At 42.7% G+C, this 23,480-nt stretch overlaps 1 protein-coding gene across 1 annotated transcript in view; it reads right to left on the bottom strand.

The window, feature by feature from the left end:
* The window catches only part of PKD1L3 (polycystin 1 like 3, transient receptor potential channel interacting), a 56,995-nt gene extending 42,344 nt beyond the window's left edge, over nt 1-14,651 (bottom strand). The window contains 4 exon segments of the mRNA XM_045533174.1: nt 1,324-1,370; nt 9,447-9,563; nt 13,583-13,705; nt 14,360-14,651. Coding sequence (XP_045389130.1) covers nt 1,324-1,370; nt 9,447-9,563; nt 13,583-13,705; nt 14,360-14,651 — 579 coding nt within the window.
* Between the last annotated feature and the right edge of the window lie 8,829 nt (nt 14,652-23,480).

The raw sequence follows: 23,480 nt of genomic DNA on the forward strand, positions 1-23,480 counted from the left end.
CCTTGCAGACCAGCGGCATGAACTGACTTCTGTGTTAAAGGCTCAACCATTCTGTTGAGAGGACAGAAAAGGGGGCAACAGTGGAACCCCCGAGATCAGCAGGAGGCAAAAGCAAAAGTTTGGATGGGAGATGATAGTGGTAGCTTGGACCAAGGTGTGACAGTGTTGATACCGGTGAGGAGGGGTTAGTTAGATTTGGGAAATAGGAAAGGCTCTGAGAAGTCCTGTAGTCAAAAATCTTTATTTTCTTCCCTTCTGGTGACATTTTGTAGGGGTGACAAAACTCCATCTCCATCCTCTTGGGGTCCCATCTGGGCCCGAGAATGAAACGGACAGAAGATAGGTTAATAGGAGAAAAGGACACAAATTTATTTAATACAAGTTTTATGTGGCGTAAGAGCCCTCATAAAGAAATGAGGACCCCAAAGAAGCAGAGTCAGTAACTCATATACTGAGTTGGACAAAGAGTGGTAAGTTGTGAAAAAGTAAATTATGCAAGGAGGCTTAAAGGAGTTATTTTAACGAGACAGAATTCTGTCTTGACTTGTTGTCCTTGAGGATAAGGATGTTGTATATTTCACCTGGGGATTTTTACCTCTTGCTTTTAAGAAACAGCACAAAGACCAGAGAGATCTTTTTGCACCTACTGTTTTTCCAGTGTCTGTAACTTACATATGCCAGAGGGGTATTTTTAACTCCTGCAGTTCCAAGGCCTACTGCTGGTCATTCTGCACAACACAGCTTGGAGAACACTGATCTGAGGAAGTTTTACTTTGTCCTTGTTCTCTATTATACTGCTAGAAACACTTATTTTTGCAGTTAACATTAACATTATTTTGCAGTTAACATCAAATAAATGTAAATCTACATTTAGGCATCCACTAAAGGGTTTCTATGTAGGACACAAAGGCAAGAAGCTGAGAAATTTCCTGAAGGTGAAATTTTATAGATTATGCAGGCAGCTCCTGCCTTTATTTTCTTTTCTCTCTGATTTATTTCCTTTTCTTTTTGGCTTTTACATTTTATTGCATTGTTTATATTTTTGTAAGATGCAACAAGTCCTTTTTGGAATGCAGCAGGGAATAACCAACCTACAAATAAATGCTAATTATATCAACATGAAAGCCAAGGATAGGCTTTAAAATTTTCTTTAATAAAGCACCCATCAAACCCAATTCTCTCTCGCACTTAAGTACTTTCATAATTAGAAAACTCTATCCAGAGCTCTCTATGAGACAGAAGAGAGTTCTGGCAGGATCTACCAGGTATGACAAAGAGACTGATAATTCAAGATGTGTATTGTGAAGGTAAGTAGGTACTTACACGTTCAGCACGATCGGGATGGTGACATGTGGGGTAATGATGAACTCCTGTGGAAAAAAGAAAGCAGATTAAGCTGAAATAAAAGTGTAGGACAGAAATATTTACCATTTTATCTGAGGATGTCTTATTTGTATCTAGAAACAATGTGAATTGTTTTACACAGGAATCCAAAGTGAGTATTTCCCACTGTTGATAAATCTGTAGACAAACAAGATTTCTGGAGCTGAAACATTATAAATCATTAATGTCTAACGCATTTGTTTACTGTTCAAAGACCTCTGTACAAAAAAATAAACATTAAATCAATCATAAAGCTACCAGTATGTAAATATTACTGCAGAATTATCTGCCTCATAATTTTAACCGAAGAGGAGCTCTTTATTAGTTAATCATTTGGAAAATGATCATTTACAAAATTTTTACCAGATTACTGTTATTGCTTTCTCTTTCCACATTTTCCAGTAGGAAACTCATGACCTGAAGGCCCTATTGACACCGCCCTTCTATAACGGGGTGCAAGGTGAGAACTGTGGTAAGGGCCTAGCTAAAAATAATGCACAGACCTAGCTAAAAAATAACGATAATTAGTAACTGTGCCCCTGTAATTGCCACTGCAGAGCCATGCAGCTGGTGGTTGTAAAGATTCTTAACTTCTCCCCATAGCTGGTGTCCATAAAGATTCTTACCTTTCTCCATAGATAACATCACCTATTCGAAACCTAAAGGTAGTTTTTAAGGTATCTTATAGGCCCCACATTCCAGTGGATCGAACGGCCCACCCAGACCAACAACCCGTACCAAGAAACCAACTCAACTGCAATTGTCACCCCAGGGACTGGAGCAACACGAGATGATTTCTACATCCCTACGAGTTTGCCCCAATTAACAAACCTCATTGCCTAATCCCTTGTCTGTCAAAGGTATATCCTTAAAAACCCTGTCTCCCAAGTTGTCTGGGAGGTGGATTTGAGAAATTTCTCCTATTTCCCCACTTAGCGCTATGCAGAATAAAGACTTCCTCTGCCGTCCACCCTGCTGACTCAGCATACTGGCTGCTGCTTGGGCAGCGGGCAAATGAACCTGGCCGGGTGGCAACAGTATCTGTGCGTTAACTCTGTTTGCTATTAGCTTAGGTTGACTTCCTTCAAGGCATGAGCTTTTAAAACCTATTCAAATGTACCCGGCTATAGCAAGGCTACTTTGCCTTGTATCTTTTCTTGTAACATTCCCTCTGTTGTTCATAGGACTGACGTGTATATTTAGCAGCAAAACCATGGCAGGTATTTCTGCAAGGGGAGGACACAGTTCTGGGACGCTCTTCTGATCAGACGTCATGTCTAACATGGCAAAGATGACAGAGGGTTGAATAAATAAACTGGAAGCTAAGTCGAAAAGACCCGAGTTCCAGAGCTGATTTTCCCTTAACTGTGAAGAACTCCCGGCCTCAGCTGATCCTCCCACCTCAGCCTCCCAAAGTGCTGGGATTAAGGAATGAGCCACTGCCCCCAGCCCAGAGGTGGGTTTTTAATAGTTATATTAGTTTCAAATAGCTTATAACTACACCTTACATAAATCTCCCTGCTTTTTTCTATAATATTCACGAAGAGAGAAAAACATGAGAAGTCACTTTACTATAAACCATGACTGACCAACAGCCTAATGCTAGCATTTCGGAGTAACTAAGACTCTCTCTTTAACCAAATTCTAGTCAGGCTTCTCTAAGCCTTCTTTCTCAACTAGGTCTTGACTTTGGTCCTGTCCTTGCTAGACCTGCATGGCCCAATTTTCCAAGAATCCTGCTAAGTCCATTTAGAGAGAATCCTTCCTCCCCGCCGTCCCACCTTGATACCTGATCACCCTGGCCTGCCCTCAGCAAGAATGTCCCAGCCTTGATTTCTCCTCTTAGTAGTTTCCACCCAGCCTGCTCCTTGGCTATAAATCCCCACCTGTCCTCGTGTGTGCAGTTGAGCTCGGTCTCTGCTCTATTGCAGTTGTCTTGACACTTACCACAACTGTCCTGAATAAAGTCTTCCTGTTTTAAAGAGCATCAGAATAATGTCTTTCTTGAACAAGAAGAACTGACACAGAGGAAGATGTGGATGCAATGGACGGTGAAGACCTACAGAGCTTGCCCCTCGTCTTTCCCCGTGTGGAAGTCGGCCTGGTCAGTTCGGGTGGAAAGGAACTTGACTCAGATACCCAGGGCCTTCACCCGGCAGAAACACGGGCAGCGTTTGCTCTTCTTCCCCAAGTCCCATTCTGGGAGATAAGCACAGCGCTGTAGTCGCCGTTCTCAGTGGCGTCTCCAACTCAGGAGGCCCCTGGTCGTGATAGACAACGACTAGGCAGGCAAGAGAATGGGAGCTGGCAAGGGTGTGACAGATCCGTGACTTACTGGGGGCCCCACCAGTACGGTCCCCCAAGGAGAGCACCAGGGAAGGGGATCGAGGGTGGAGTCCTGGGGAGACCTGAGTGTCAGGGAAGCCAACGCTGCTGGAAGTTGTAGTTCTTCACATGCGTGGGCTCAGAGCACTAGGGAACCAGGCCACGGACGTTAGAGAAAACGTCACCTCAGATGAGGGTCATTAGATTGACAGCTTGCTCGGAACAGGGCACTGACCCTACACTTTAGCTGTAAATCTGAAAAGGGGTTCTGACCATTAAATAAGCTGACAGCCTGCGGCATTAGAGTGATCCAACTTCTTGGTCCACTGACAAACATTGCATTTGGACAGCTCTTGCCTTAAAAGGAAAAATAAAAAAAACCCAAAGGGAGCAGGGGAACTGAATCCAGAGGACTTAAAGGAAAGCACACCCCTGGAAATTATCCACAGAAAAACCCAGAAAAACAAATTTCAGAAAGCTGTTTAATACATCCTTAACAGATTTTTTTTTTTTTTTTTGAGACAGAGTCTCACTCTGTTGCTCAGGCTAGAGTGCTGTGGAGTCAGCCTACCTCACAGCAACCTCAAACTCCTGGGCTCAAGTGATCCTCCTGCCTCAGCCTCCTGAGTAGCTGGGACTACAGGCGTGTACCACCATGCCTGGCTAATATTTTTTAGTTGCCTGGCTAATTTTTTCTATTTTTAGTAGAGATGGGGGGGTCTCACTCTTGCTCAGGGTGGTCTCAAACTCCTGAGGCTCAAGTTATTTTCCCACCTCGGCCTTCCAGAGTGCTAGGATTACAGGTGTGAGCCCGCACGCCCGGTCGGAACAGAAAATCTTAAGGATAACCAACTAAAGTGAAAATGCACCAGAGCGAGATAGATTGAGAGAGAAATAAATTCTATGAGAGGATTTCAAGAAAACTAAAAATGCCACCTGAACATTAAAATCTACATTGGAGTTGATACAGAACAGAACTGATGTGGAAAAATCAAGTTGCTGACGTGGAGGATGAACGTGAAGAATGAACGTGAAGAGTTCTGTCACCCTGCAACAGGAAGGGTGCTAAGTACAAAACCATCCTTTTCATTTAAAGAGATGACAGGAAAGATACGGAGAACAGAAGCCAGCTGGGCAGCACATAAACACCTGCTACTGCTTAAGGACAAAACCAGAACAAATGAAACTGAAGTGATAAACGGGTAGAATATAACATTCTTCAGCCAAAAAAGATGGGTATAGATAACATTACATTCTAGACAAAATCAGGGAAAGGTAACCTGGATACATACTAACAAAATGTCTGGATTACAAAAAATTCTACAAGTAATCTGATGGGGGGGGGAAAGGCTGCCTATACAAAGAAAAACTAGCCTTAGTTTTTTTCACCATAGTATTAAAATGCCAAAGGACAAGGGAAAAATGTGTACTATGTTTTGAAGAGAAGACTATGACCATATAATTATATATCATTTTCACTGCAGAGACTGCCAATTATTCTCCACTATGTCCTCTTCCTTCTATTAACATATGAACATGATATTCCAGCTAAGGATGCCACTAAGAACTACATTTCCCAGACTTCCTTGCAGCTGCGTGTGGCCACGTGATCAGGTCCTGGCTAATGGACACAAGCAGAAGTTATATGTATAATTTCCAGGCTATGCCCTTAAAAGAAAGGATCAGGCACTCTATTTTCTCCTCTCTTCTCTCTTGCTGGAACGTGAACTTCCAGTAGGAGGCTAAAGCAGCTTTTTTAGACCACAGGATAGAAGTTACACATGGATGACAGCAGAACAAGGAAGAGCAAGCTTGGGTCCCTTAAACTGTGGAGCCACCTGTTGGCCCTGGGCTGCCCCTTCAGACTGTATGTTAAAGAGAAATGAGCTACTCTCCTGTTTAACTACTGTTTTGGCCTTTGGCAGCTGATCCAGTATTTTAATGAGTACACCATGCTAAAATATGGTTCGCTGGGAAGGGAGGAGAAAGACCTCTTTTGACTATTCAGGAGTTCCCCAAAATATTTCCACCAGTAGATCCTTCTTGAAAAGACAGTTGGAACAGATATGAGGCAAATTTAAGAATTCAAGAAAAGGAAAGTTATGGTATAAAATGATGGGTGATAAACACAAAACCTTAAAGTAGAAATGAGTTCTAAGTTAGTGTTGGAAATCTGTTTCAATAAAAAAGCATTCTTGAGAGAAGTTGTATAATATGAAGAGAATAATTAAAAATAATAACCCACATAAAAACCACAGATTATACTAACAAAACCTTGGACAGAAGCACGTGGAGGGGAAAAACTGACACATGCTACACTCCCTTTGATGCCCTGTAATAGACATATAAGGGCATCAAAGGGGGGAATGATAAGGAAAACCCCCATCTATTACTTGGCACAGCAGCCACCTGAGATCCCCACCCCTCACGGAAGACCCACATTACCATATTACTAACCTAACACTTGGCACATTAGCATACCACTAACCTAACATCTAGCACATCAGCATAACACTAAACCTAATTACCTGGTGCAAGACACTAACCTAACACCTAGTACATTAACATATCACTAACCTAACATCTGGCACATCAGCATAACACTAATCCTATTGCCTAGTGCAAACACTAAACTTATTACCTTGCGGGCATTAGTCACCTGAGACCCCCTCCCCTTGGATCACTCCAACTTAATAAAAATGGGAAAAATTAGGTAGATGGGGCTCAGAATTTGGTGGCTAGACCCCTCTGAGCCCACCGGTGAATAAACCTTGATTTTCCGACTCTCCATGTGCCGCTCGGTTTGTCCTTGGGACCACTCACTGTAACACTTGCCATAACACCTTAATCAGATGAGAGGGTCTCCAAAGAGAATGTTTCATCTTCTAGCCTGACAATTAGGAAACACAGGTATAAGAATGTGTTTTTGAAAAGAGCAACTCCTTAAAGGTAAACAATTAAAAGAATATTGAGGTCAGGTGTGGTGGCTTACAGCTGTAATCCTAGCACTCTGGGAGGCTGAGGCAGGAGAATTGAGTTCAGGAGTTTGAGATCAGCCTGAGCAACGAGACCCCATCTCTACCAAAAATAGAAAAATGTCAGCCTGGTGTGGTGGCATGAGCTTGTAGTCCCAGCTACTTGGAAGGATGAGGCAGGAGGATCACCTGAGCCCAGGAGTTTGAGGCTGCAGTGAGCTAATGATGATGCCACTGCACACTGGCCTGGGCAACAGAGTGAGACCCTGTCTCAAACAGACAAAAAGAATATTGAAGAACAAAAGTTTCAACCAAAGACAGAAGAAAGTAGCAAGGAAACAGAATCAGAAGGCAAGAAATGATATTTGTTATCAAGATATGCTAAATGTGATAAATGCTACTATAAGAAAGTAAAGATTCCTGGAGTAGATAAAATTAGATCCATCTACATGGAATTTGAGAGACACTTAAAATGACAAAAAGTTTTAAAGGACCATACATACATAAATATTAGGCATCCCCCCCCATGAGGCAATCTATTCTTTTCCCAATAAGGAGATTTTAAAAAGTCTGGGGGCAAGCTTAGCTATATAAATTTGAAGGATATGGGTCAAATAGTCAAACGTCTAGTTATTTGATTCAGTAACTTCGTTTTACAAAGGCATATTTAAAAATCACGTTATCTGAAGTCATATTAATTTAGAAACATTGCTCTCATGTGCAGGGAGTTGGCTACGCTCCCCGCAAAGAGGTTTTTTCTTCCAATCATGTCTCTCAGGCAGGGGTCGTCACAAAGGATGAAAACATAGTAGGGAACAGAAATAAAAATAAAATAATGATAATAATACACAGAGCCAAAGATATAGTTTATAAAGTAAAGGTTTATGAAAATAGATGAAAGGAGGGTGTCCGGATGGATATATTTCTTTCCCGCAAAAAATATATCCAAGACTGAAACTCCACACAGGTATATAGGGTAGATACAGGCTCCTGTTGCCAAGGGCAATGGGATTTACATACTAACAGGCAGTTTGGTTTAGGGTCAAAGTCTCCTAAAAGGCTACTACAGATCCTTTAATTAACTCTATCTAGGGGAACAATGAGTTACAAAATCTTCTTGGGGCAAACTTCTAAGTTTTATGATAAGGCTATTACTTTAGCAAAAAACAGAGACATCTTGGCTCCGGTGATTGTGTTCTTGGAGACAGAGATGATTTCAGAAGTCAACATGAGCTGTGCTTTGTGTTAATTACTTTAACTGCATGGTTCCATCTGGGCCTGGCTTGGGCATTAGCATATCTATCTGGTCAGCTCTCATCTCTGGGGGGTCTTTGTCTGTCAGCTCCAGCAACCCATGGCTCTAGGCCAGGCCTGTCTTGTCTTTCAAAACAGGTGAGAACCATAGGCCCAGTTTACAACTGTCTCTTTGAAGTGCAGCTGTTACTGACCAATGAGACGCCCTCCTGAGGTGAGGCAGCTTTTGAACTAACACATTTATTTTTTCTTTAAGGCAAAGCCTTATTTGACTTCTGAAATCAAATCTTGTCTCCAGAAATACAGGGGGCATTTCTATAACTCAGTATTCTCAGCCTCAACACTCATGAAACTCACATTTCATGACATACTTTAACTCAAACTTTGCACGTGCATCTTCAACATCATTGCTTTAATTATAATCAGAACTTTTTGAAAAATTTACCAGTTTTCTAAAATATGTTGTCTTTACTTCCACTTAAGGCTATCACTAAACATATTCCCCCCAACTCACAAGTACACATTTACAAACCATTCAGAATCTTAGTTTTCACATTTGTTCTTTAGATATATATTCATGTCTCTAAACACTACTTTCTACATTGTTCTTTTAATTGCTATTTAAAGGGCTTGTGGACAAGCACATCCAACACTTGCACCTGTGAGGTCATACCCGAGGAATCATCACTAGATCCACTTTAAATTTATCTCTTTTTTTACCCTTTCTGTCAGATGATCTCTATAACCAACCATGCACTGATGTTCACTGAGATAATTTCAGGCTAACGCATCTTCCCCAAATAGTATTTGTTTTGCAATTTTTTTTTTAAAGGAGAACATTATAATTTGAAAGACTTTGCAAGGACTTTAAGACAACTTTTCTCTTTTTTGATGGAAAATCTTGTGGGTGAAGAAAACCCACAAAATTTATTTGGGCATTTGTGAAAAGAAGGTGCCAAAGGGTTATCAAGAAAATAAGCATAGAAGGTCGGGCACGGTGGCTCATGCCTGTGATCCTAGCACTCTGGGAGGCCGAGGCGAGTGGGTCGCTCGAGGTCAGGAGTTGGAGACCAGCCTGAGCAAGAGCGAGACCCCGTCTCTACTAAAAATAGAAAGAAATTATCTGGCCAACTAAAAATATATATAGAAAAACTTATCCGGGCATGGTGGTGCATGCCTGTAGTCCCAGCTACTGGGGAGGCTGAGGCAGTAGGATCGCTTAAGCTGAGGAGTTTGAGGTTGCTGTGAGCTAGGCTGATGCCACGGCACTCACTCTAGCCCGGGCAACAAAGTGAGACTCTGTCTCAAAAAAAAAAAAAAAAAAAAGTAAGCATAGAAAATGAAAGGAACCAAAGATTGCAACAGTAAGATTAGCCAAAATAGAATGCAACAAATATTTATTGGGTGCATGTTATGATAACATGTTTCTGCATTAATTTAGTCTTGTGCACTTTTTAAGCAGGAATTGACTTCACTGATGTTAAGGTCACTAGAGGACCAGCACATTACCTGGGTTCATGTCATTTCTTGGTATCGCAATTTCTGTTTCTGTCTTCTTGGGTCTCTTGAGTAAAGTGGAATTATTTTCGTTTCTTTCATGACTAGTATCTTGATCTGGAAAGGAATCTATTCGGAGGCCAATACAAAAGTTAATGTATAGGTTATAGCTCTAGGTGTAAGTCTATAACAATTTCATGCACATCTATGATAATCAGGAAAATACAAATTAATCATTATATCCAATTTTTTAACACAATAATACAAGCATTCTGAAGTAGCTCTTTTGCTCTGGAGGAGTCACATCGCCTTATACTATTCGACATCTCAAATTAGGTCCACCAATTGAGTCAACATTTAGAAGACAGAATTAAGTTCATTTTAATAAATTACATACTGAGTGTAATATTCTTGTTTGTATTCTGTAACTCTCATTGGTACATATACAAGAGTCCAGAAGTGGGCAATCACATTCTTGCACATGTCTCTTTGCATACACGCACAAGAGTTTCTCTACACGCTGTTGCACATGGCTGGAGACAGTCACGTAACCAAGTTGACTACATCTTAACTTGAATTCGGGATCCTGCCTTCACTCAGCCTAATAATCACATTAGTCTGGAGTCTATTCACTCTTCCACTCTCCCCCACTTCCTTCTCTCTACTCAACACCCAACAACTAGAAGCCTCCCTTAGCCTCATTCTCGGGCCAGGTGATAACCTTGCTTTTTAACTCAAGGAGAAAATTGAAGCAATTTAGAGAGTCCTTCCATGACTCCCACCACCAAATCTGGCCACCCACCAACACCTGTCCTGCAGACACTGCCTCCTCTCATGTTGTTAATACTACAAATCTTTGTATGCCTGCCCTGAGTAAAACCCTCTAGCTGTTCAGTAGCTCAAATCAAGCACATGGTTCCAGCATGTTCTTCTTCCTGCCTTAAAAAAAAAAAAAGTCCATATTGGCCTCAAGAATTACTGCTCCGGTTCTTTCCTGCTCTTGAGCAAAATTACCTTAAAACATTGTCCAAACCTGACAGGCTCCAATTCCTCCTCTCCTTTCTATTTTTAGGGATTGCTTTTAGAAATTTTGATTTAAATTTGTTTTATAATTGTCTTAGTCCGCTCTGTGCACTGCTGTAACAATACCACAGAGCGGGTAATTTACGAAGAACAGAAATCTATTTTCTCACAGTTCTGGAGGTTGGAAGGCCGAGATGAAGGCCCTGGCGTTTGGCATCTGAGGAGGGCAGCATCCTTTCGAGGGAGGAACACCATAACCCTGGAAGGGAGAGGGCAAGAGAAGGCCTATCCCCCCTGTCAAGCCCTTTTATAAGGACACCTGGTCGGGTTCACAAGGGAGGAGCCTGCATGGCCTAATCACCTCTTAGGGCCCCACCTCTTAATATTGTCACAGTGGCAACACCTGAATGTTGGAAGGGACACATTCAAACCTCGCAAATCATTATGTAAAACATTTACAGAGTTCCAATGTCAACATTATAAAACAAAGCACATTCAGAAAGGTCAAATTTCCATCTGTATTCTCTCTGCCCCATTCCCCTTCTCCCCTATAGATAACTATTTTCATTAGCTTTTGTTTGTTCTTCTATTATATGTATGTCTATGTATTTAAGCAAGTATATTCATAGTATCTCCCTTTCTTAAAGTAACATACTACATTGTTCTGCCCCTTTTTTAACCACTGAAAAAATGTGTCATAGAGATAATCCCATTGTGGTATGTAGAGGTTGTCATTATTTTTTTATTTTAATTTTTTTTTTTTTGCAACCAGTTTCCCCTTGATGGGCTTGTGGGTTGCTTCTGCTTTTTTGCTATTACAAAGGGAGCTACAATGAATCGTCTTGTGCATGTGTCTTTTTGTACTTTTGTCAGCGTAACTTTGGGAGCAGACTGCTGGGTCAGATAGTATATGTGTGTGTAATTTTGCTAGAGATTGCTCAATTCCCCTCCACAGAGATATTTTATTGCAATCTCATTAGCAATTTCTGAGAGTACCTACTTCCTTGCAGCCTGGCCAACAGTATGTGTTCAGTTTGTGGATTTATGCCAATCTGCTAGGTGGAAAACAGTATCTCAGTTTATTTTTAATTTGTGTTTCTCTATTCTTTGGCAAGACTACTGGGTAAGTGATGTGTATACTTAGATCAGGGTCACTTTTCTATCTATTTATTTATTTATTTAGACAGAATCTTGCTCTGTCACCCTGGCTAGAGAGCAGAGGCATCATCATACCTCACTGCAACTTCAAACCTTTGTGCTCCAGCAATGCTCCTGTCTCAGCCTCCCAAAGTGCTAGGACTTCTGCCAGATGACAGTTATTTATACGTTCTGGATACAAGTTCTTTTTTTTTTTTTCCTCCTGTGACTTCCCTGGGAGAGGATGGATACGAGTTCTTTGTCTGATATGTGGTTTGCAAACATTTTCTCTAGTACATGCTTTATCATTCATTTTAATAGGATCCTTCTTCAAAGCAAAAGTTAAAAAATTTTTGAGGTCTACTTTATCAATTTTTCCTTTTATGAATTGTGCCTTTGGTGTCAAGACTCAGAACTCCTTGCAGATCCTTTAATCCCAAAGATTTTCTCTTTTTTTCCCTAAAAATTTGGTAAGTTTAAATTTTGCACTTAAGTCCATGATCCATTTTGTGTTGGTTTCTTATAAAATGCGAACTGTAGGTCAAGGTTTATTGTTCTTTCTGTGGATGTTCAATTGTTTCAGTACCCGTTGTTGAAAAGTTTGTCTTTTCTTCATTTGATTTGCCTTTGCCCCCTTTTTAAAAAATCAGTTGGGCATATTTGTGCGGGTCTTTTTCTGGGCTCTCTATTCTGTTCCATTTATCTATCCATTCCTCTAATGTCACAGTCTTGATTATTGTAGCTATGTAAGTCTTAAAACCAGGTAAATCATTGCTCCCTCTTTGTTCTTTTTCCAAATTTTTTTTTTTTGCTATTCTAGGTTATTTTATTTTCTATGTATATTTTAGAATAATCTTGTCTATATCTATAAAAATTCTTATAAAAATTTTGGTAGAAATTCTGTTAAACTTATATATCAGTTTGGGAAGAACTGACATCTTTACTATACTAAGTCTTCCAATCCTTGAACACAGACCTTCTTTTATTGAAATGTTCTTTCAATCACTTTCAATCAATCAATTTCTTTCATCAGCATTTTGTAGTTTTTAGCATACAAATCCTATACATGTTTTTTTTTATGTTTACACATATTTCATGTTGGGGGAAAATTGTGAACAGTATTTTAAATCTTGTTGTCTACATCCTCGTTGCAAGGACACAGGTGGTTTTTGTATGTTTATGTTGCATCTTGTGACCTTGCTGGACTCATTTATTAGTTCCAGGAGATTTGTAGATTCCTGGGAATTATCTGCATAGACAGTCATGTTATTTTCAAATAGGAGAAAGATTGCAATGTATCTCATTTTAGTTACCTACACATGCTTCATATTTTAATAAGAACATATTTGTGATATTTTAAAAGGTGAAACAAAATTTCTACCTAGACAGTCTGAGACATCATAAGGTCTCTGAGAATTGACCGAGCTGAGAATAAGTGTTTTATGTAAGTATGAAAGCAGAAGCATCACCAGGAGAAACATTGCTTAATTAAAAAAACAACAATAACAGCAACTACACATACACAAATACATACACATGTAGCTTAATCCTGATCTGCTACTTCTGAGGAAGCGAACCTTGATCTGCTAACAACCTCCTCACCTTTGTCTTCTTGTTTTCCTACACCGTATTCTCCTTTCTTCCTTAGCTTTCCCTTTCATCCCTCTAAAGCCCAAGTACTGAATGGATTAGGGGTGTACACGTGCAACACGAGGGTCACCAATACACTTTCTCCCGCACTCCACCCAAGTCAAAACACGAGGGGAACATCAAGGCACGACTCTTTTCCAACTACCAGCATGGGATGCATACCGTTGGTCTCTCCAGATGAACACAGTTTCTCATTCTGATCAATATCAGGAAAATCAGAATCCCCATATCTGCCCTCGGGTGTATCACTCACAGACTAATACTCCCAACACATGGTTCTTATTTAGAATCACTTTTAAAAGTTTGAGTCTTTGGTAGCATGGAACTTAATTACTTACCGGTCTGGCAAATGAAATAACATTCCAGTAAGCACGTGTCCTCTTTGGATGAGATCCGAGTCAAGTTTCTGGACAGGTAGGTGCAGCCAAAGGGCTTTGGCGGATGGGCTGAGGCTGTGATATCTGCTGAGAGGAGACCAGATCCGGATGAGCTTCATACTTAAAAGTCAGACATTTAAAAAAAAATATGCAAACCAAGTTTGGCTGGCTTCCAATAAATGAAAATTCAGGATGTCCACCTACATATTATAGATTGTTTATTTTATCATATGTGTTCTTTACCACAAGGCTTAGTATTAACTTACCTACATGTTCATGAGGATGAGGAGGATATAATAATGCCTTGGAGGTTTTTTTCTAAAACTTCAAGATTATGGCACATAACTTTGAAACTACTATGTAAGAAAGAAAATAGGTAGATAATCGTTCCCCTAGTTTTTGCGTTAGGAAACTTGGAGTGCAGAACAACAAAGAGATGTTTGCTAGGGGGAAAAAAAGACCATAAAAAGTGTCCTTCGTTAGAATGTAGCACAATTTTTAGTGTAATGTTAGGTAAGTTAACTTTAGATAGGCTCTGAGAAAAATCTCATCACCTTTGTTGCAGACAAACCGAACTTTGTAGCACATGAAAATATTTTAGAGGAATTACGGTAATGAACTAAAGTGACAGATTTTTCTGTATACAAAAGCAGAAAGATTAGAATTGTTCTCTTTCTCCTGTTCCAAAATAAAATGTAGGGAAGGTTCCTTCCTAAACACTGACCCCCAGAGCCTTACCTGGGTGGTTTTCTTCATGACGCTTTCTTGGCTTAAAGTTTTCCCCAATCCACCACTTCTCTCCTTCGTCCAGAGAGTTCCAGAGGAAATCTTGAACTTCCTTGTTCCAAGTATGAGCAAGGTGTCCTCCATGGGCACGACAGTAATTTTCTGCTTCCTTAAAGCTGCATGTAAATCTGTTAAGCTGGTAACAAAGATTTTTCTCAGGTAGCTCTGAGCTATCTAGTTTACTTCCTAGAATGATGCTTGTCCTGATGTAGAACCAAATCCAGGTTCTTCCTCTGAAGAACATGTTCCCTGTGAACCGTGAGCAGGAGAAAGTGTGGGGGTTCAGCAGCTGCCTGGCCCTTTAAATATATATATATATATATATATATATATATATATATATATATCTTAGTGGGTTTGTCTTATTAGTATTATTCTTTTATGAACTGGGAACAATTTACCAAGCAAACAAAAGGTTTTGTTTTGTTTTGTGGACCCAGGTGCAGCTCTTATATGTTGAAAGCAAACTGCAGAGATCAACAAAGCAATGAGCGTTTATAGCTGGGGCATCACCATCTGTGTCTACACAACCGGCTATGCCTTTAGCAAATACACATCTACCATGAAGCTAAGTTTAAGCTGTTAGGGGGATAATAAATATCTGAATCAATTTTTAGTGTTGCTAAAAATGAATAAGGTACTTTTATTGTTTTAAAAAAGAAAGAAAACCATTCTTACACACCTCTAGGATTTTTTAGAAATAAATTTTATTGTGTATATTTCAGGAATACAAAATGTTATGGGATACGTATAGATAGTAAGAAGATTACTATAGTATAGCAAATTAACATATCCATTATTTAACCCAGTTACCCATTTTTTTGTGTGTGGCAAGAGCATTTAAAATCTCATTTAGCATGAATCTCACAATTTTATCACCCTATAGTCCTCACATTGTACATTAGATCTGTAGACTCGTTCACCCTACATATCTGCTACCCCTAGGATTGGTTTAAGTTACTATTTTTTAAATTCATGCAGACCAAACTAGGCATAAACTCTATCATAAAGCTCACACACAATCATAAAAACCAAACAATAAATATTTAATGGAAGAATGAATACAAATTAAATACAAACAAAACTGGAAACCAAGGAAATCCACATTTGCTGCACTAAATAGCAGATAAACATGGTTCTGGCTCATGGCTACACAGGTTCCTTTGAACGTGGCATGCACACTACTCTATGCTATGGGGAAGATTCAATTCTCCCACCACTTCTCTTTGACTTGCTGAAAAACTGTTGTTCATACAGCAGGTCATTTGGTCTTTACCTCTTGCTCATCCACCATTTATAGACCATAGCTCGTTCTTTATTGGTCCCAAACATTGATCGTAAATGCAAACAAATGTGAGTCCTGAAATTGCTTGGCAAGTTTCAGGATTAAGTTGGTTATCCAAATGGTCCAAATCATGCTTATGTTACTTTTAAAAATCACTATGGAAGCGGCCAAAGTTAAAAATTTTCTAAAGCACAGACTCCAAGAATACATCCTTTGGTTTGAAAAACACTGAAGCAATCAAATGAAAGATAAATATAGTATAATCCCTTCTTTCAAAAAGTTTAACTAGGGAATAAGAGACACAATAATGGTAATTAACAAAGACAGTGAAAGTGCCAGCAGAGAAGGACACCTTAAGCAGTATGAAGGTTCAAATGAGGAAGAAATTATTTCCAGCATTTGAACATATAAGGATGGTCATGTTTAGACAGATGAAAAGGACTCTTGTCAGAAGAGTCGATGTCAGTAAATGCGCAGAGGTGGGAAAGTGGAAGGTGTTTATAAAGAGAATGAAATAATTCCGCATGTACACACATGCATAGCGGGTATTTGGTGGGACAGCGGTGGAAACTACAGTCAGAAAATGAGATGAGAATGTTTCATATACCAGGAGAGAAAGCCTGCGGTTCATCTGGAGGGTTTCTGAGTAGTCTGCGCTTACTAAGACTGTTACAGTGGAATCATTTGGGTGCAGGATGCTTTTGTTTTCAAAGTTCACAAAGTCTCAATTTCCAAACAGCTTCATATACATACATGTGTTTCAAGCATTTTTAAGTGACCCCTGATGTTGATGAAATCTCTGAAAGTCAACTCAGGTATTATACAGAATGCTGTAATTTCTTTCAACACTTTTCATAGTAGTTGACATATACTCTCTCAATACATGCTTTATTGGGGTGGTGGGGCAAAAAAAAAAAATACATGCTTAATTGGCTAGGCGCGGTGGCTCACGCCTGTAATCCTAGCACTCTGGGAGGCCGAGGTGGGAGCATCGCTTGAGCTCAGGAGTTCCGGACCAACCTGAGCAAGTGCAAGAGCAAGACCAAGACCCTGTGGGCAGGTCTTTTCCTCCACTGGCCCAAGAGGGGAGCCAAACATTCACAGAAGGGGCTTTGAAATTCTGTGTCACACCCTATCCTAGAAGTCTGCCTTCTTTCCCAGAAGCCTCAGCCCTGTTCTGGAAGGTCTGAGGCAGGGGAAGGATGAGAGACCTTCCAGCTTGGGTGACAGGTCCCTGCCGGGGGGCCTTTAAGTCTGGACAGTGGCCTGCCAGCCAAGTGCAAGGCTCTGAGGTCACTTCTCCTGATACCACAGACTTGGCACCTGCAGGCACGCTTGGTGGAGTGGAGTGGGAGGAGTGCCCCAGATCTGATGCCCGCACCCTGGTGCCTGGGCAAGGGGCTGGGGAGGAGCGGACTGCCCTGGGGTGCCCAGAGTTCAGGCCCTGCGGCAAGGGCAGGGTCCGAGAAGGCTAGGCCACTGGAGAGGGCACTGAGTGGCCCAGTCCCCACCAATGCCCTGCAAGGCTGACCTTGGGCTCAAGGGCACTGAAGGGGAATGGAAAGAGCAAACCCCTTCTGAAGACCTCAGAATCTCTGAAATGGGGTCCCACCTTGCTCTTTCAGCACCTTTATTGTTTTTTTTTTTTTTCCTTGAGACAGAGTCTCACTGTGTTGCCCGGGCTAGAGTGAGTGCCGTGGCTTCAGCCACCATGCCCAGCTAATTTTTTCTATATATATTTTTAGTTGGCCAGATAATTTCTTTCTATTTTTAGTAGAGATGGGGTCTCGCTCTTGCTCAGGCTGGTCTCGAACTACTGACCTCGAGTGACCCACCTGCCTCGGCCTCCCAGAGTGCTAGGATTACAGGCGTGAGCCACCACACCTGGCCAGCACCTTTATTGTTGATGCCACCAACAGTTGCTAAGAGACAAAGCAGGCATTTCAGGAGCTGGCAAGAGGGGACCCCAGGGTGCTGTGCAGAGCGCCCACATCCTCGGCCCTCCGCACAGGCCAGAGGTCTCAGCCAGCCTTCGCTGGGAAAGCGCTTGCTTGGAGCACGCAGGCTGCGCCGGCAGTCCGCAAAGAGCAGGCGATGGCTGGTGGCGAGGACACGGGATCAAGCTGGCAAGTCTGGTAACCTCTTTGAACTTGAGTTTCCTTCTCAATAAAATGAGGATAATTAGACAACATAGACTGACCTCCCAGAGAGATTGTTAGGATTAAAAGAGATGATGGCTGGAGAGGGCTTAGTGAGCTGTGAAGTAGAGTTCAATGTCAGGCATTGTCATTATAAATAAAAGAACTGGGGCTATGGCACTTGGAAAAGCAGAAGACAGGCCTATCCTCCACTTGGCCAAATAAGGTTTACCAAATTATGTCTAGAATGGGTTCTTATCTCAAATTGTTGCAAAAGACATTAATTCATTCTTTTTGTGGCTGAGTAGAACTCCATGGTGTACATATGCCACATTGTATTAATCCACTCATGAACTCATGGGCACTCAGGTTGATTCCACATCTTTGCAATTGTGAATTGTGCTACAATAAACATTCAAGTGCAGGTGTCTTTTTGATAGAAAGATGTCTTTTCCTTTGGGTAGATACCCAGGAGTGGGATTGCTGGATCGAATGGTAGGTCTATTTCAGTTCTCTGAGGACTCTCCATACTGTTTTCTACAGAGGCTGCACTAGTTAGCAGTCCCACCCATGGTGTATAAGCATTCGTCTACTTTTGCAGTTTTCTCCTGTACTGCATTTTCTAGGATTGCAACTCCTAAGTAAATCAAGGAAAGATGTGTTCTGTTTGGTTCAGTATTTTACCAAGAGATTTCAGAAAATCAAACTACCAATAACAACATAGCTTACTGTATTTTACTCCCCAAAACATCACTTTACAGAAAAACAAAAGCAGCAGTTGGGTGTGGTGGCTGTAATCCCAGCACTTTGGGAGGCCGAGGAGGGAGGATTGCTTGAGCCTAGTAGTTTGAGACCAGCCTGGGCAACATAAAAAGACCTCGTCTCTACAAAAAATGTATAAAACACTAGTTGGGTGTAGTGGTGTACACCTGTAATCCCAGCTACTAGGGAGGCTGAGGTGGGAGGATTGCTTGAGCCTAGGAGTTCAAGGCTACAGTGAGCTAAGATTATGCCACTGCCCTCTAGGCTGGGTGACAGAACTAGACACTGCCTCCAAAACAACAACAACAAAAAAAAAAACAACCAAAAATTGAAAAATAAATAAGAGCATATTATTTTAAGTTGTGTTATTATAAATTGCTTTTCTTCCACATATATGATACACGTAGGCCAGGTATGTTATCTTTACTTTTTTCCATATGATCCAGCAGATGCAAAGTTATGTATACATTTTGTTTCAGAACAGTAAAGGGAGCTTTTAAAATATTTATTATAAAAAGGGGACATAGGCCAGGCGTGGTGGCTCACACCTGTAATCCTAGCACTCTGGGAGGCCGAGGCGGGAGGATTGTTTGAGCTCAGGAGTTCGAGACCAGCCTGAGCAAGAGCGAGACCCCGTCTCTACCAAAAATAGAAAGAAATTATATGGACAGCTAAAAATATATATATAAAAAATTAGCCAGGCATGGTGGCGCATGCCTGTAGTCCCAGCTACTCGGGAGGCTAAGGCAGGAGGATTGCTTGAGCCCAGGAGTTTGAGGTTGCTGTGAGCTAGGCTGACCCCACGGCACTCTAGCCCGGGCAACAGAGCGAGACTCTGTCTGAAAAATAAATAAATAAATAAATAAAAATAACAAAAAAAAATAGAAAGGGAACATAGTAGCTTCCTTTTTCTCCCTCTCCCCCCTAACACTTTTGAAAAAAAAAAAAAAAAGGGAGGGACATTGATAGTTACATGAAATTGTGGGAGGTGATGAAAGCGGGCAGTGGTGTTGGGGCTGAGCGCTGAGCACCTCGGCTGATAGTCAAATTCTGTATTTCGGAGCCTGACTCCATCCTGCCTTCCTGGTTGTTAGGGGGTCAGGAGCCTCCTCCCACACAGACCCTGGGGGGGAAGCCGGGTCAGGTCCAACAGGCCCCACCCAGGAACCTCTCAAGTCTGAGGCTCCAAAATCAAATGGGACTTAGCAGCTGAGAAACTCCCGTTTAACTTAAACAGACACACTGCAGCAGGAGTCTCCTGGGGACACTAGCCCCCGTGGCTTCCTGGCAGACGCACAACCTAAACTGAGGCGAGAAGGGGAGAAGCCTCTACAGCATCTGAAGGGCCTCCCTCGAGTTCTGGTTGCCAGGGAAACCTTGGCTGCTGGAGCTGTGACCCCACAGGCACCTGGAATCCCCACTGGAGCTCACTGTCTAGGACACGGGGTCTCAAAAGTCAGTCCCCACCTGTGGCCTGAGAGCAGTGAGAGCTCCAAGGCCAACATGTGCACAGATGAATGTAGAAGGGTGGAGACGCCTTTCTTGAGACCATGCTTAATGCTGAGGTCAAGACTCTCCTACTGTTTTCTGTGTTAATATGACCTTTAATGAAATATTGGGGATGTAGAGGAGTTGGGTTGTTCTGGAAAACACCCTTTTACTTGACAAAATGGCTAGCGACCCTCTTTGACACCCTCCTTCTCTCTCTCTCTCACAGCCCGAAACCCAAAAGTCTTCAAAGGAAAAGACACGAAAAGAGACCAAGTTCCCAAAGTGCTGCAGGAGCTGCCGCAGCCACCCAAACCTGGCACAGTGAGGTCACAGATAAAGGGTGTGGTTACCCTCACCTGGGAAAACCTCACAAAGTTGCTGATGGTTTTGCACAAAGTCTTGAACCATCGGGCCTCCTGCTGGGTAGATGGGGGGTGGTGGAGGCAGGAGGGTGAGGGACGGAGGTGGAGACATGGGGGAAGGACATCCCAGCCTGGCCAGTTTAGGAAGTTGCAATCAGAGTGTCTCACTGGAGAGGGGCCATGTGAGACCATGAAGCCAGAGAAGCCACTGGAGGCCACGTGATGGGAGGTTTTGGGGCGACAAGAAGCTAAGAAGAAGGAATGCCAAGGGCCTACATTGATGCCCGCAGATTGGAATGTCCACTGCTTCGGATATGAAATTCCAAACTGGACATAAGGAGGTGGGTGAGTCAGGAGCTACCCCAGTGACCCAAAGCCCGGAGGCACCTAATCTGGCCTTCCCCAGACTGCGGGTGGTGGGGACTGTGGGGCCCCGAGGCACGTAAGCTGGCCTTCCCCTAGACAGTGGGGGGAGACTGTGGGGCCCCGAGGCACCTAAGCTGGCCTTCTCCAGATGGTGGGGAGGGACTCTTGAAGCCGAGGCACCTGAGCTGGACATCCCAGATTGCATCGGAGACTCTGGGAACCGAAGGCACCTAAGCTGACCATTTTCTAGATGGCGGGGGGAGACTCTGGGGGCCCAGGCACCTAAGGTATACTTCCCAAGATGACGGGGGCTGCAGGGACTCTGGGGCCCTGAGAACCTGAGCTGGGCTTTCCCAGACGGTGGCGGGAACACTCTTGGCCGGACGCCCCTATGCTGGACTTTCCCAAGTGGTGGCTGGGACTCTTGCAGCCCACTGGGGACTCTGAGGCTAGGGACTCTGAGGATTGGATGCTCTTAAGCATGCCCTCATCAGGCGCCTAGGGACTCTGAGGGCCGGTTTCACTTAAGCTGGCCTTCCCCCTGTGGCAGTAGGGGACTTCGTGGGCCGGATTAACCTATCCTAGAATTCTCAAAATGACGGCAGTTAACGCTGTAGGCTGGATTCACCGAAGCTGGCCTTCCCCTGGTGGTGGCAGGGGACTGTGAGTGCCCTGGGAACCGGAGGCACTTAAGCTGGCCTTCCCCTAGACACCCAAGCTGGATTCCCCCAAGTGGCGGCGGGGAACTCAGGACGGATGCACGTAACCTGGCTATGCCCTAGATGACAGCGGTTGACTCTGTGGGCCTTATGCACTGAACCTGACTGTCCTCACAAGGAGTCAGGGGACTCTCAGGGCTGGATGAACCTATACTTTATTTACCCAAAAGACGGCAGGGGACTCTTGCAGCAGAATGGACGTAAGGTGGCCTTCCCCAGAGGGCAGTAGGAGACAATGTGGGGCAGATGCACATAGCTGGCCTGCAGTAGAAAATAGTGGTTGACCCAGTGGGCCAGATTCACCAATCCTGGCCTTACCCAGACCGCGGCAGTGAACACTGCGGGCAAGATACACCTAACCTAGCCTTACCCTAGACCACGGGGGATGATGGTGTGGGCCGGACGCACAGAAACGGGCAATACTATGCCAGAAAATGGCAGACTCTGTGGGCCGGATTCATCAAACCTGACCTTCTGCAACTGCTGGTGGGGGCTCTTGCAACCGGATGCACCTAAGCTGGCCTTCCACAGACAGTGGCAGGGGACAATGAGGGCAGAATGCACATAGCTGGATCTCACTACACAATGGAGTTTAACTCTGTGGGTCAGATGCACCGATCTTGGCTTTCCACAAAGGGCAGCAGGGAATACTGAGACCCGGATGCACCTAACCTGGCCCTCCCTAGAAGGCCATAGGGGACTCTGAGGGCCAGACGCACCTACGCTGGATTTCCCCAAGTGGCGGTGGGGGAATCTAAAGGCCGAATGCACCAAACCTGGCTTCACCCAGGAGGTGGAGAGGGATTGTGATGGCCAGATGGACATAAGTTGGCCTCCCGAGACAGCGGTGGGGGACAATGTGGCCCGGATGCACCTTAGTTGGACTTCTGAAATGGCAGCGGGAACATTTGGTAGCAGAGTGTGGCATTGAGAATGCGAATCTGATGAAGCAGTACATTGCCCAAAAGAAAGGAGTTCCCATCAGTAATAAATCCTAATGAAAAAGTAAAAGAAACAATTTTATAAATTGCCTCATTACCTTACTGACAAGACAAAGATGCATATTTTCACTACTGTGTTTGAAAACATTTTTAGAGGTACTAACTAATGCAATTAGATAAGAAGAAAAGGTATGGAAATTAAAAACGGAAGTGAAATTATCACAATATGTAAGTTATTAATATATATGTGTGTGGTTAAATTAAGAGAATCAACTGAAAAGCTATTACAGTTGACCCTTGAGCAACACACCACAGGTTTCAACTGCACAGGTCCACTTATAAGCAGATCTTCTTCTGCCTCTGCCCCCCTGAGACAGCAAGACCAACCCCTCTCCTCTTCCTGCTCCTCTGCCTACTCAGTGTGAGGATGATCAGGATGAAGACCTTTATGATGATCCACTTCTACTTAATGAACACTAAAAATATTTTCTTTTTTGAAATTTATTTATTTACTTTTTTAGAGAGAGGGTCTCACTCTTTCTCAGGCTGGTCTCGAACTCCTGGACTCGAGCGATTCTCCCGACTTGGCCCCCCTGAGTGCTAGGATTACAGGGGTGAGCCACTGCTCCCGGGCTATTTTCTCTTCCTTATGATTTTCTTAATAACATTTTCTTTTCTTTAGCTTACTTTATTGTAAGAATATAGTATATAATACATATAACATACAAAATATGTGTTAATTGACTATTGATATTAGTAAGGCTTTTGGTCAACAATAGGCTATTAGGGGTTAAGTTTTCGGGGAGTTAACAGTTATATGTGGATTTTCTACTGTATGAGGGATCAGTGCCCCTAAATCCCCCCATGTTATTCAAGGCTCAAGTATAGTTACAAAAAATTGATAATTCAGCAAGGTGGCTGGGTACTAAATAAATGTCAATCAATAGCTTTCATATGGCCACACAGTATTTTTTTTTATTTCAGCTTATTAGGGGGGTATAAAAGTTCA

Source organism: Lemur catta, chromosome 20 (assembly GCF_020740605.2).
Source record: "Lemur catta isolate mLemCat1 chromosome 20, mLemCat1.pri, whole genome shotgun sequence".
In the NCBI taxonomy this organism is placed as follows: Eukaryota; Metazoa; Chordata; class Mammalia; order Primates; family Lemuridae; genus Lemur; species Lemur catta.